Source organism: Esox lucius, chromosome 12 (genome assembly GCF_011004845.1).
Source record: "Esox lucius isolate fEsoLuc1 chromosome 12, fEsoLuc1.pri, whole genome shotgun sequence".
Lineage (NCBI taxonomy): Eukaryota > Metazoa > Chordata > Actinopteri > Esociformes > Esocidae > Esox > Esox lucius.
In genome coordinates, this window is record NC_047580.1 from 5,614,465 (window position 1) to 5,628,606 (window position 14,142).

The following is a 14,142-nucleotide window of genomic DNA, read 5'->3' on the forward strand; positions in this document are numbered from 1 at the left end:
AAATGCAAATCAATTCATAACATTTTTGACATGTTTTTCTGGATTTGTTTGTTGTTATTCTGTCTCTCACTGTTCAAATAAACCTACCATTAAAATTATAGACTGATCATTTCTTTGTCAGTGGGCAAACATACAAAATCAGGGGGATCCAAAAAATATATTCCCTCACTGTATGTGTGACTGCCTCCGTTTATAGCAATTTGTGTTTGTGTGTCAGAGCATAGTGTCACCTAACACGGAGGAGCTACTGAAGAGGTCCGTGCTGTACGTGGAACCTGTCGACCCAGCCATATGGTGTGGAGAGCTGCGCAAGTGTGAAGATAGGATCCTTCCCTGTCTAAGGGTAAGAAAGGCCTCTCTCAGTTGCTGTGATCAGTTACTCATAATGACATAATTTGTCAACCATGTCTTGGACTACACAGCCGTGTAAACCATCGATGAAGAGCTATTGACGAATAATTGAGTAAATACAGTGCCTATAAATTCTGATCCTATCATTAGTGTGAGTTATTGATATGTGGTTCTAAGGTTCTTTACTGTGAAAGTGTGTTTTTTTTAAATGTCAGAATAATTTGATGGTGCTGGGGTTGCTGGTGTTTGAGGTGACGGTCCATAGACACCAGCTCTACTACCGCCTTTCCAATGACCTAAAGACCCCCAGCTTCAGTGTTGTCTTCCAGGGCATCACACGCCAACACCTGGACCACGGCGTCCTGCCCTGCATCAAATACTTCATTAATTACTTCTACTACAAGTTTGGCCTGGAGGTTAAGTAGCTACAACCAATTATTGGGGCTGCAAATGTCTTCATACTTTCATTTAAGATTCTTATGAGATCTGTGTTAACATTTTTCATTTTATAACAGTTTGGGAAGTTGTCTATAGTATTAGCTATAACTTTGACCTTTTCATGTCTGTGGTTTCATTGTATCACAGCTGCTTTTTCCAATGCCCCTCCTGCACATCAGGTGTGTTTTGTGGTGGCTGTGAATGTGATTGGCCAGCGGATGGATTTTTACGCGCTGCTGCACTCCTTCGCGCTGATGGCCGTTCTGTCACGACGACGCAGGAAGTCCATTGGGGAAGTGTGGCCTAAGTACTGCTGCTTCACTGCAGGCCTTATGGTGCTGCAGTACTTGCTCTGCATTGGCATCCCTCCGGCGCTCTGCGTCGGTAAGGACAGATATCTGGAAATTGTCTTCTACACCAGGGGTTTTCAAATGATTGTTTTGGCAAGGCATAATCGCATATAGCACTTTTAATGGGAGGTGCTTTACAACAAACCCAGTTCTACACCATGGGTTAGTGGAAGTCTGATTATGATATGAGAGACATGATGGTGCACAGCATAGGCCTTACACTACAAGAACCACTACAGCCTGTATTCACAAAGCCTCTTAAGAGTAGTAGAGCTAGGACGTGTTCATACAGATTTTCCGTTCATAAAGACTAAAGTGATTGTAGATCAGCACTTTGAGACTATTTGTGAAAACGGGCCTAATTTATTTACTTCTCAAATCTACTCTTTGCTAGATTATCCATGGAGGACCTCCAGTCAAGCGTTGACCTCCAACCTCATTAAGTGGCTTTACCTGCCAGATTTTGCCATGCGTCCTGCTCCTTCTTTCATCTTTTGTGAGTTTCTCTAGATACAATATCCAAATTCCCCAATTCTGGGGAAGTCCTCCATTGAAATGAATGATGTGGTGTGTAATTAATTCCTTTATACATTTATCAGTCTGCTGCTCCTAAATAAGTGATCAAGGAAGCCATTTGGTTTCGCCATGTGTCTAGATGACCACCTCCTGCTGCTGTGCTCCTCGCTGCAGTGGCAGGTGTTTGAGGAGGAGAACCGGGCCGTGGTGCGCCTCATGGCAGGGGAGAACGTGGAGATCAGCCGCAGCCTGGATCCAAGCTCCTTCAACCAGTACATCCCCGTCAACAACTTCCTCCACTGCAGGTCAGAGGGCTCTCTTAGCCAACTTAGCTAGGATGACATCAGCAGACCTGTAAGTGTTTAGTTGATCAGGTAGAGCCTAAATCTAGGGCCTGGAGTTTTTTCAGTCACATGGTCTGGGAAAACTCCTGGAACTAATCATATGGTAATATAGATAAGAATGGTTCTCCTTTGTTACCACAGATCTTACTTGGACATGATCAAGGTGTTTGTGTTCAGCTACTTCTTCTGGCTGGTCCTATGCCTCATTTTCATCACGGGCACGACCCGCATCAACATCTTCTGCCTGGGCTACCTGGTAGCCTGCTTCTACTTCATGCTGTTTGGTGGCAGCCTGCTCATGAAGCCTGTACGATACATCATCAGGCTGTGGGACTGGCTCATTGGATACACCTGCTTTGTCATCGGCATGAAGAACCTGCTTTCTGTACGTTAGCTTGCTTAAAACTAACCCAAATTTCTGTACGTTAGCTAGCTTATCACTAATCCTGCATTGTGTATGTTAAATAGCTCATTACTAACCGTGCTTTCTGTACATAAGCTAGTTTACTGGTGGCTCAGTGGACAATAGCTGGTATCAACACCAGATTTACTCACAAAGAATTTACACTTGACAATATACATTGGGGAGAACAAGTATTTGATACACTGCCGATTTTCCTTCTAACAAAGCATGTAGAGGTCTGTCATTTTTATCCAGAAAATCACATTGTATGATTTTTTTATAATTAATTTGCATTTTATTGCATGACATAAGTAGTTGATCACCTACCAACCAGTAAGAATTCCGTCTCTCACAGACCTGTTAGTTTTTCTTTAAGAAGCCCTCCTGTTCTCCACCTGTATTAACTGCACCTGTTTGAACTTGTTACCTGTATAAAAGACATCTGTCCACACACTCAATCAAACAGACTCCAACCTCTCCACAATGGCCAAGACCAGAGAGCTGTGTAAGGACATCAGGGATAAAATTGTAGACCTGCACAAGGCTGGGATGGGCTACAGGACAATAGGCAAGCAGCTTGGTGAGAAGGCAACAACTGTTGGCACAGTTCTTAGAAAATGGAAGAAGTTCAAGATGACCGTCAATCTCCCTCGGTCTGGGGCTCCATGCAAGATCTCACCTCGTGGGGCATCAATGATCATGAGGAAGGTGAGGGATCAGCCCAGAACTACATGGCAGGACCTGGTCAATGACCTGAAGAGAGCTGGGACCACAGTCTCAAAGAAAACCATTAGTAACACACTACGCCGTCATGGATTAAAATCCTGCAGCGCACGCAAGGTCCCCCTGCTCAAGCCAGCGCATGCCCAGGCCCGTCTGAAGTTTGCCAATGACCATCTGGATGATCCAGAGGAGGAATGGGAGAAGGTCATGTGGTCAGATGAGACAGAAATAGAGCTTTTTGGTCTAAACTCCACTCCCCGTGTTTGGAGGAAGAAGAAGGATGAGTACAACCCCAAGAAGACCATCCCAACCGTGAAGCATGGAGGTGGAAACATCATTCTTTGGGGATGCTTTTCTGCAAAGGGGAAAGGACGACTGCACCGTATTGAGGGGAGGATGGATGGGGCCATGTATTGCGAGATCTTGGCCAACAACCTCCTTCCCTCAGTAAGAGCATTAAAGATGGGTCATGGCTGGGTCTTCCAGCATGAAAACAACCCGAAACACACAGCCAGAGCGAATAAGGAGTGGCTCCGTAAGAAGCATCTCAAGGTCCTGGAGTGGCCTAGCCAGTCTTAGGACCTGAACCCAATAGAAAATCTTTGGAGGGTGCTGAAAGTCTGTATTGCCCAGCAACAGCCCTGAAACCTGAAGGATCTGGAGAAGGTCTGTATGGAGGAGTGGGCCAAAATCCCTGCTACAGTGTGTGCAAACCTGGTCAAGAACTACAGGAAACATATAATCTCTGTAATTGCAAACAAAGGTTTCTGTACCAAATATTAAGTTCTGCTTTTCTGATGTATCAAATACTTATGTCATGCAATAAAATGCCAATTAATTACAATGAGATGATTTTTGCTTATAGCCCCCCAGCTCTGCCGCCATGTGTTGGAGTTTACCCCGGTGAACGAGAGGGTCGTTTCCCTGCGCCTACGGGTCGGGGATAGGTCTCTCACTGTTGTTTGTGCCTACGGGCCGAACGGCAGTGCAGAGTATCCGACCTTCTTGGAGTCTCTGGGAGGGGTGCTGGAAAGTGCTCCGACTGGGGACTCCATCGTTCTACTGGGGGACTTCAACGTCCACGTGGGCAACGACAGTGACACCTGGAGGGCCGTGATTGGGAGGAACGGCCCCCCTGATCTGAACCTGAGCTGGTGTTCAGTTATTGGACTTCTGTGCTAGTCACAGTTTGTCCATAACAAACACCATGTTCAAGCATAAGGGTGTCCATCAGTGCACATGGCACCAGGACACCCTAGGCCGGAGGTTAATGATTGACTTTGTTGTCGTTTCATCTGACCTGCGGCCGTATGTCTTGGACACTCGGGTAAAGAGAGGGGCGGAGCTGTCAACTGATCACCACCTGGTGGTGAGTTGGATCCGATGGCGAGGGAGGAAGCTGGACAGACTTGGCAGACCCAAGCGTACTGTAAGGGTCTGCTGGGAACGTCTGGCCGAGTCTACTGTCAGAGAGATCTTTAACTCCCACCTCCGGCAGAGCTTCGACTGGATCCCGAGGGAGGCTGGAGATATTGAGTCCGAGTGGACCATGTTCTCCACCTCCATTGTCGAAGCGGCCGCTTGGAGCTGTGGCCGTAAGGTCTCCGGTGCCTGTCGAGGCGGCAATCCCCAAACCCGGTGGTGGACACCGGAAGTAAGGGATGCCGTCAAGCTGAAGAAGGAGTCCTATCAGGCCTGGTTGGCTTGTGGGACTCCTGAGGCAGCTGATGGGTACCGGCAGGCCAAGCGGACTGCAGCCTGGGTGGTTTGGGGAGAAAAAACTCGGGCCTGGGAGGAGTTCGGTGAGGCCATGGAGAAGGACTATCGGCTGGCCTCGAAGAGATTCTGGCAAACCGTCCGCTGCCTCAGGAGAGGGAAACAGTGCCCTACCAACACTGTTTACAGTGGAGGTGGGCAGCTGTTGACCTCAACTGGGGATGTCGTCGGGCGGTGGAAGGAATACTTCAAGGATCTCCTCAATCCCGCTGTCATGTCTTCCATTGAGGAAGCAGAGGCTGAGTGCTCAGAGGTGGACTCGTCCATCACCCGGGCTGAAGCCACTGAGGTAGTAAAGAAACTCCTCGGTGGCAAGGCACCTGGGGTGGATGAGATCCGCCCTGAGTACCTCAAGTCTCTGGATGTTGTGGGGCTGTCTTGGTTGACACGCCTCTGCAGCATCATGTGGCAGTCGGGGACAGTGCCTCTGGGATGGCAGACCGGGGTGGTGGTCCCTCTTTTTACGTGGGACCGGAGGGTGTGTTCCAACACACTTCTCAGCCTCCCCGGGAAAGTCTATGCCAGGGTACTGGAGTGGAGAATACGGCCGATAGTAGAACCTCAGATTCATGAGGAACAGTGTGGTTTTCGTCCGGGTCGTGGAACACTGGACCAGCTCTTTACCCTCTACGGGGTGATGGAGGGTTCATGGGAGTTTGCCCAACCAATCCACTTGTGTTTTGTGGATTTGGAGAAGGCATTCGACTGTGTCCCTCGCGGCATCCTGTGGAGGGTGCTTCGGGAGTATGGGGTCCTGGGTCCTTATGTATGTCAGGTCCCTGTACAACCGAAGCAGGAGTTTGGTTCGCATTGCCGGCCGTAAGTCATGTTCCCAGTGCATGTTGGACTCCGGCAGGGCTGCCCTTTTTCGCTGGTTCTGTTCGTAATTCTTATGGACAGAATTTCTAGGCGCAGCCAGGGGCCGGAGGGTGTCAGGTTTGGGGAACACACAATTTCGTCTCTGCTCTTTGCGGATGATGTTGTCGTGTTGGCCCCTTCAAACCAGGACCTTCAGCATGCACTGGGACGGTTTGCAGCCGAGTGTGAAGCTGTTGGGATGAAAATCAGTACCTCCAAATCCGAGGCCATGGTCCTCAGTCGGAAAAGGGTGGCTTGCCCACTTCAGGTTGGTGGAGAGTTCTTGCCTCAAGTGGAGGAGTTTAAGTATCTAGGGGTCTTGTTCACGAATGAGGGAAGGATGGAACGGGAGATTGACAGACGAATCTGTGCAGCTTCTGCAGTAATGCGGTCGATGTATCGGTCTGTCGTGGTGAAGAAAGAGCTGAGCCGCAAGGCAAAGCTCTCGATTTACCAGTCAATCTACGTTCCTACTCTCACCTATGGTCATGAGCTTTGGGTCATGACCAAAAGGACAAGATCCCGGATACAGGCGGCCGAAATGAGCTTTCTCCGCAGGGTGGCCGGGCGATCCCTTAGAGATAGGGTGAGAAGCTCGGTCACCCGGGAGGAGCTCAGAGTAGAGCCGCTGCTCCTCCACATCGAGGGGGGTCAGCTGAGGTGGCTTGGGCATCTTTTTTGGATGCTTCCGGAACGCCTTCCTGGGAAGGTGTTCCGGTCCCGTCCCACCGGGAGGAGACCCCGGGGAAGACCTAGGACACGCTGGAGGGACTATGTCTCCCGGCTGGCCTGGGAACGCCTCGGTGTCCCCCCGGAAGAGCTAGAGGAAATGTCTAGGAAGAGGGAAGTCTGGGCATCTCTGCTTAGACTGCTGCCCCCGCGACCCGGCCCCGGATAAGCGGAAGAAGAAGATGATGATGATGACAATGTGATTTTCTGGATTTTTGTTTCAGATTCCGTCACTCACAATTGAAGCGTACCTATGATCAAAATTACAGACTTCCACATGCTTTGTAAGTTGGAAAATCGGCAGTGTATCAAATACTTGTTCTCCCCACTGTACATGATGTAGACATGTTCAAAAAGCAAATGCTGTTTCAAGACAATGTGCATTTGCAATGAAAATTTGTGATGCTAGCCTTAGAGTGAAAGCAAGGGAATCCTATACTTTCTGCAAATACAAATTAAATAGGAGCTCAGGGGTAAAAACATCCATAGTTCTTTTCTCTTCTAATGGCATTTTCTTTAAGCGATTTCTAATATTTTTTATTAAGTGTTCACAACTGACATATTTGTACCTATTCAGAGTTCATACTATTCCCATTATATTTTTTTACATTTTCCTACAAATTTTAAGTACTATGTATATCAACCACATTATACAATGTTAATAACATAATGTAAATCACTTGTTAATGCTAACGGCTTCTTTGTTTTATCTAGTATTTTTCTCAGATTTTTATGTATGATAACAGCTGCACTGACTCACAGTCAAGTTGTGTCTCTCCTGTGTGCTCTGTCTTGCTGTATATGTCCACAGCTTGGCTCATGTGCTTTTTTGGACAGCCTGTTGAAAAATGGCTGTTGGCTCATTCAAGCCTTCAGCATGGTCTGTACAGTCGAAGGCTATCATGTCCGTAAGTGTGACTGATAATACCTACCAGTGGAACGTGTGTATTTGTTTTGTTTGTGTGAGTATTTGCATGCATGCATGTGTTGTCCTGAATGTATATATCCTGTTCTGTCTGCATGTTGAACAATTTACTCTTCTGTGCTTTCATAAATGTTTGCATATATGTACTCTATGTACTACCAATTAACCATGAGCCTGTTTGTTTTCATATGTGGTTGTGTATATGTGATTGGTGTATGTGTGTGTGTTCCTGAAGCTTTATCTGACTTTGGTTTAAGTTTAAGCCTATGTTAACATTTAGAGTTTGGTTTAGAATTAGAGATAGGGTTAAGTTTAAGCATTTAGGGTAAGTTTTACAAATTAAGGTTAGGTTAAGTTTAAGTTAAGGGTTAGGGGATAGGTAACATAGTTGTTTTTAAAGGTACTAAATTGCTGGTCCTCATCTTGATAGTAAAATGTGTGTGTGTGTGTGTGTTCCCAGCTGCTCCTGATGATGAGTGTGAGCTGCCGGAGGGGGAGGCGGGCATCGTGTGGGATGCGATCTGTTTCACTGTGCTCCTGGCTCAAAGGAGAGTTTTCCTCAGCTACTACTTCCTGTATGTGGTGTCTGACCTCAGGGCCTCAAAGATCCTGGCATCCAGGTTAGAATCATTAACTTACTGGCCACTTCCCTAGCAAACAGCCTCCAAGGGCTTAAGGGGGGCAGAAAGCATGGTGTTTAGAGAACCTGATGAGTCATCAAAAAGGTTGCCAGAGCAAATTACAAGCCGGCAAAGTGAAAAAGCTGTTCTGTCTTTGACAAAGACCCTTAACCTCAATTATGTCTGTGAGTTGTTCGACAAAAATGCCAATGTACACCAAACTTCAGTGACATTAAAAAATGATTTCCGAATAGTGTGGTACTTTTAGAAATGGGTTTCAAGGCATCTGCTTGTTATTCTATGGAATGGTACCAACGGCTGAATATAATATGTTGTTTATCTCTTCTGTTTTAAGGGGTGCTGAACTCTTTGAAGCTAAAGTGAAGAAACGGGTGGCTGCCAGACTAGAGATGGAGAAGAAGTCTGTGGAGACGCTAAAGAAGCAGTAAGACTCATGCTGTTTGACTGATTCTAATTCAGTTTTTATTGTAATGGCTATTGTTTCAATTACTTGTGTCCAACCCTTTCTCTAGAATGGAGAAGATCAAATCTAAACAGAAGAGTAAGCCTGGCCCCAGAAACGCAGCAGCGCCATCTACTGATTTTGTGCCAAAGGGTAGGCATTGTAAAAAAAAGTTTGCCTCGTAAACTCTTTAATTTCACTGAATTATAAATGGTGCATAACTTTTCATTTTAGATATTTTATTTTAAAACACTGACACCCAAAATCGAAGTTGACATTGGTTTTACTGTATGTTGGAAAATATTTGTGAGAAAAATAAAAAAACAGAAATAATGTTGCTTGTATTCAAACCCTACACATTAACACTTGGTAGAGCAACATGTCACTGCAATAACAGCTTTAGGTCTTTTGGTAATTATGTAACAGCTTTGCAAAGTATAGTGGGGATTTTGGCCCATGCGTCTCTGCTGATTTAATTTTGGTTTCGTTGGATTATGAACTGCAATTTTCAAATAGTGCCACAGATACTCAATAGTCTTGAAATCAGGACTTTGACTGGGCCACTGTTGGGCATTCTTGAGTCATGACCAATGATACTTCAACAGTGGGATCTGAAAGCAACCTTACTGGTTCACAGGTGAATACCAGTGGTATGGTATAATGGTATTTGTGTACTTGTTTGTGCTGAGGAAACTCCTTGTCAACTAGGGCTCAACACTATTTATTTTTTGTATATTTGTATAATATATTCCAAAATAAAACCAGTGTCACAATAGAACAGTTGATTTAAGGTGCCAGTGTTTCAAAATAAAATATCAAACAGTTAAATTTTAGTGTATCACCTTTGAAAGGCATTGTCGACAGAGCTTAGATAGGGCTCACATCAGACGGAGCCAGTAGAGTTATTCATAACCCCTGAACCAGGTACAGTTCTTAGATCAGGTATCTAGATTTCCCCCTCCTAGAGTAAAATAATCAGATTTCAGTAGTTAGGGACTATGTCTACATTAAGCTTTAAACGGAATACAGTAGCACTACTATATTAAGTATTCCTATCGCTTTACTTGGTAAGGTAGTAGCAGACTGAACTCACCACACAGGTGCATCTCAAAACAAAATGAAAATCGTGGAAAAGTACTTTTTTTTCTGTTATACAAATCAAAAAGTGACACCTTCATATATTCTAGATTAAGTAAACATAATGTGAAACATTTCAAGCTTTTTTTGTTTCAGTCTTGATGATTAGGGATTACAGCTCATGGAAATAAAAAATCCAGTATTTCAAAATATTAGAATAAAATATTTACACTGCAGAAATGTCAACCTGAGAAGAGCTCTAATCAGCTAATTAACTCCCTGAGCCTTCAGTACACACAACCACAATCATGGGGAAGACTGCTGACTTGACAGTTGTCCAGAAGACACTCATTGACACCCTCCACGAGGAGGGTAAGCCACAGAAAGTAATTGCTGAAAGGGCTGGCTGTTCACAGAGTGTTGTATCAAAGCATATTCATGGAAAGTTGACTGGAAGGGAAAAGTGTGGTAGGAAAAGGTGCACAAGCAACAGGGATGATCGCAGACTTGCGAGGATTGTCAAGCAAAGCCGATTCATGAACTTGGGAAGCTTCACAAGGAGCTGACTGAGGCTGGAGTCAGTGCATCAAGAACCACCACGCACAGATGTGTCTAGGAAATGTGTCGCATTCCTAGTTTCAAGCCATGCCTGAACCATAATGACGTCAGAAGCATCTAACCTGGGCGAAGGAAAAACAAAACTGGACCGTTGCTCAGCGGTCCAAAGTCCTCTCTTCAGATTAAAGTAAATTTTGCTTTTCCTTTGGAAATCAAGGTCCCAGAGTCTGGAGGAAGAGTGGAGAGGTACAGAATCCAAGTTGCTTGAAGTCCTGTGTGAAGTTTCCACAGTGAGTGATGATTTGGGGTGCCATGTCATCTGATGATGTTGGTCTACTGTGTTTTATCTAGTCCAGAGTCAATGCAGCCGTCTACCAGGTCATTCTAGAGCACTTGTTGCTTCCATCTGCTGACAAGCTTTATGGAGATGCTGATTTCCATTTCCAGCCGGACTTGGCACCTGCCCACAGTACTAAAACGACTGGTAACTGGTTTGCTGCCCATGGTATTACAGTGCTTGATTGGCCTGCCAACTCGCCTGATCTGAACCCCATAGAGAATCTATGGGATTTTATCAAGAGGACAATGAGATACACCAGACCCAACAACACAGATGGGCTGAAAGCCACTATTAAAGCAACCTGGGCTCCCATAACACCTCAGCAGTGCCACAAGCTTATTGCCTCCATGCCACGCTGCATCAATGCAGTAATTCATGCAAAAGGAGCCCCGACCAAGTATTGAGTGCATAAATGAACATACTTAGGAAACCTTTGCAGGTTTTTTTAGTTAATCAGCTAATTAGAGCTCTTCTCAGGTCGACATTTTTGTATTATACATTTTGTATTTTAATATTTTGAGATATTGGATTTTTGATTTCCATGAGCTGTAAGCCGTAATCATTCAGACTGAAACAAAAAGGTTTGAAATATTTCACTTTATGTGTAATGAAATTAGAATATAGAAAGGTATCACTTTTGATTTGAATTACGGGAACCTTTCCACAATATTCAAATTTTTTGAGATGCACAGGTAATTGAATATCTTTTTCAGAGGAGAGAGAGAAGGCAATGAATGATCAGGGGAAATGGTGGAAACCTTGGGTGTCACAGCCAGGGGGTGAGTGTTTCTTAAACCTCCTATAACTACCATAACTGCAATTCTGTGTACTTGGTTTAGTTTATTTTATGGTGAAATGTGGAGGATTTGGTTTGATTTGATCACATTATTTTAATGTAATTATAAATAGTTACATTTGTATGCAAATTCAAGTAAAGGTAAGTAATCAAAATGATTGATATACAGCAACGGAATAGTGTGTATAAGTCAAAGTTTATGTCTTTTTATAATTTTTCCCTCAGTGGAGAACAACTGTGGCTACCATCTTTTTGAGAGTGACAGTGAAGAGGAAGAGGAGGAAGTCCAGGAAAAGTCAGAGGAAGAGGCTACACCAAAAAAGAAAACTGCTTTTCAGGTCAGGAGCGTAACATATTTGATGAAGCCCTTTGTACAGCAGCAGTGTTTTTAGAGATACCCAGCCCGAAACCCCAAAGAGCAAAGAAAGAATTGATGCACAAACTCATTTGGAGGTATTTTGATGGGTCCCCTTTCTCCTCAGTTTGCCTATGAGGCATGGGTCACAAGCTCCAAAGCAGCTCTGAATTTACATAAAAAAGAAGAGAACAACATGAAACAAGAGGAGAAGAGGAGGGCAAAGAGAAAGCTGCAGAGACAGAAAGGTGAAAGAGGCTGCATTATTGGACTGTTAGCATGGCGTTGTCATAGAGATTGACCAATGTTGTCTGATTCAAGGCATTGAGAAGACTGAGTCTAGTGAGGATGAGTTGGAGGTAGAAGAGAAAGATGAAGATGAAGCAGAGGAGAAAGGTAAACATTTCCCTTCTACAGACCCTTGGTGGACGCACAGTTGAATAACTCTAGGGGCCGGTTTTGCAGGCAAAGATTAAACCTAATCATGGACTAAAAAAATCCAGGATGAGTTTAAGCTTGATTTTTGAGTCCAGGGTTAGGCTTAACTCGTCTGTGAAACAAGCCCTAGAAGTCCTTATATTTTATCTTGAGGAACCATTTCTGTTCTCACAGAAAACAAATTTCAGAGGATCATCAACTCGCTCAAGTTTTTATGGGTGTTCATCCTTTCCCTCGTGGATGACATCACTGAGGGCCTTGACTCGTTTTGCAAAGACAATCAGGACATTTCCAAAGTGCTGTGCTTTGAGAGGGCTCTTCTGGGGCAGCAACAGAAGAAGGTAAGTCAACTTCAAACACCACAACCTCAAAGATGCTTCTGATTATTCACACGAGATGCTTCCTTTGAGTTCTGCTCTGTCCTCCCTGAAGTGGTGACAAAAGTAAAATACTTTTTCCCCCTTCAACAGGGGAAAGATGTGACACAGGAGAGTGTGAAGCAATTCTATGACAACTGGATGTCCAGACAGAACACCCTGGCCTCCATGGAAGACCAAGAGGACATCATCCCCCCCGGCATTTCTCCTCCGCCATTACCATCATCATCGCGAGGTTACACTAAGCTAAAACACACCCACTCCAAAATCTCCTGGGGCAGCAGTATGTCCAGGTCTGTACTAGAAATACTAGTTAATGGATGAAAAGTCTACTCTATTAGTATAATACACAAAGAACGACATTTGAATGGATCATCGAGTAACATTTATGCTATTATGTTATTCAAACGAACGTCTTGGTGGAGGTTTTGAGTATAATAGTCATGTTTCCCTGTCAACACATCTTAGTTGCATGACGGATGAGACTCTGCTGGGGTCGCGACAGCCTACTCAGGATGAGCTGGAAGACCCACCTCTACTCCAGCCGGCTGATGAGAAGCTAAGATGGAAACTACTGAAAACTGCCAACATAGACCTTAGCTCATTTGATTGCGAAAGCCCTCCACCAAGGTAACTGTGTCCTAACTTAGCCCCTCCACCAAGGTAACTGTGTCCTAACTTATCCCTCCACCAAGGTTACTGTGTCCTAACTTAGCCCTCCACCAAGGTAACTATATCCTAACTTAGCCCTCCATCAAGGTAACTGTGTCCTAACTTAGCCCTCCACCAAGGTTACTTTGTCCTAACTTAGCCCTCCACCAAGGTTACTGTGTCCTAACTTAGCCCTCCACAAAGGTAACTGTGTCCTAACTTAGCCCCTCCATCAAGGTAACTGTGTCCTAACTTAGCCCTCCACCAAGGTAACTGTGTCCTAACCTAGCCCTCCACCAAGGTTACTGTGTCCTAACTTAGCCCTCCACTAAGGTAACTGTGTCCTAACTTAGCCCTCCACCAAGGTTACTGTGTCCTAACCTAGCCCTCCACCAAGGTTACTGTGTCCTAACTTAGCCCTCCACTAAGGTAACTGTGTCCTAACTTAGCCCTCCACCAAGGTAACTGTGTCCTAACTTAGCCCTCCACCAAGGTTACTGTGTCCTAACTTAGCCCTCCACCAAGGTTTCTGTGTCCTAACTTAGCCCTCCACAAAGGTAACTGTGTCCTAACTTAGCCCTCCACCGAGGTAACTATGTCCTAACTTAGCCCTCCACCAAGGTAACTGTGTCCTAACTTAGCCCTCCACCAAGGTTACTGTGTCCTAACTTAGCCCTCCACCAAGGAGACGTTGACCTACCTTGTCCACTGACCGTTTCTCTCCACTGTACACCGAAGTAACTGCATTTACTGTTTCACTGTATCTACTCTCTCAACATCCACATGAACACTTCCAACTCATAATGTTTTTGAGTCCATCTTTCTTTCTGAAAAAAATTAATGTAATCCGCCATAACAACAATTTTCCTGATAGGGAGGATGGTGAAGGAGAGGAAGCTGTTCCTGATAAGGAGGACTGTGAAGGAGAAGAAGCTGTTTCTGATAAGGAGGACTGTGAAGGAGAGGAAGCTTTTCCTGATAAGCAGGACTGTGAAGGAGAGGAAGCTGTTCCTGATAAGGAGGACTGTGAAGGAGAGGAAGCTGTTCCTGATAA

General features: G+C 44.9%; 1 protein-coding gene across 1 annotated transcript in view; it reads left to right on the forward strand.

Annotated features, from left to right (window-relative positions):
- si:dkey-11f4.7 (piezo-type mechanosensitive ion channel component 2) overlaps positions 1-14,142 on the forward strand; it is a 28,544-nt gene that overhangs the window by 7,722 nt on the left and 6,680 nt on the right. Inside the window, exons 9-26 of the mRNA XM_020051969.3 lie at positions 218-343; positions 567-767; positions 969-1,173; positions 1,534-1,635; positions 1,795-1,960; positions 2,141-2,384; positions 7,300-7,396; positions 7,874-8,033; positions 8,389-8,478; positions 8,567-8,649; positions 11,185-11,250; positions 11,493-11,605; positions 11,750-11,870; positions 11,944-12,018; positions 12,235-12,401; positions 12,531-12,730; positions 12,906-13,067; positions 13,963-14,135. Coding sequence (XP_019907528.3) covers positions 218-343; positions 567-767; positions 969-1,173; positions 1,534-1,635; positions 1,795-1,960; positions 2,141-2,384; positions 7,300-7,396; positions 7,874-8,033; positions 8,389-8,478; positions 8,567-8,649; positions 11,185-11,250; positions 11,493-11,605; positions 11,750-11,870; positions 11,944-12,018; positions 12,235-12,401; positions 12,531-12,730; positions 12,906-13,067; positions 13,963-14,135 — 2,551 coding nt within the window. The remainder of the gene's footprint in view (positions 1-217; positions 344-566; positions 768-968; positions 1,174-1,533; positions 1,636-1,794; positions 1,961-2,140; positions 2,385-7,299; positions 7,397-7,873; positions 8,034-8,388; positions 8,479-8,566; positions 8,650-11,184; positions 11,251-11,492; positions 11,606-11,749; positions 11,871-11,943; positions 12,019-12,234; positions 12,402-12,530; positions 12,731-12,905; positions 13,068-13,962; positions 14,136-14,142) is intronic.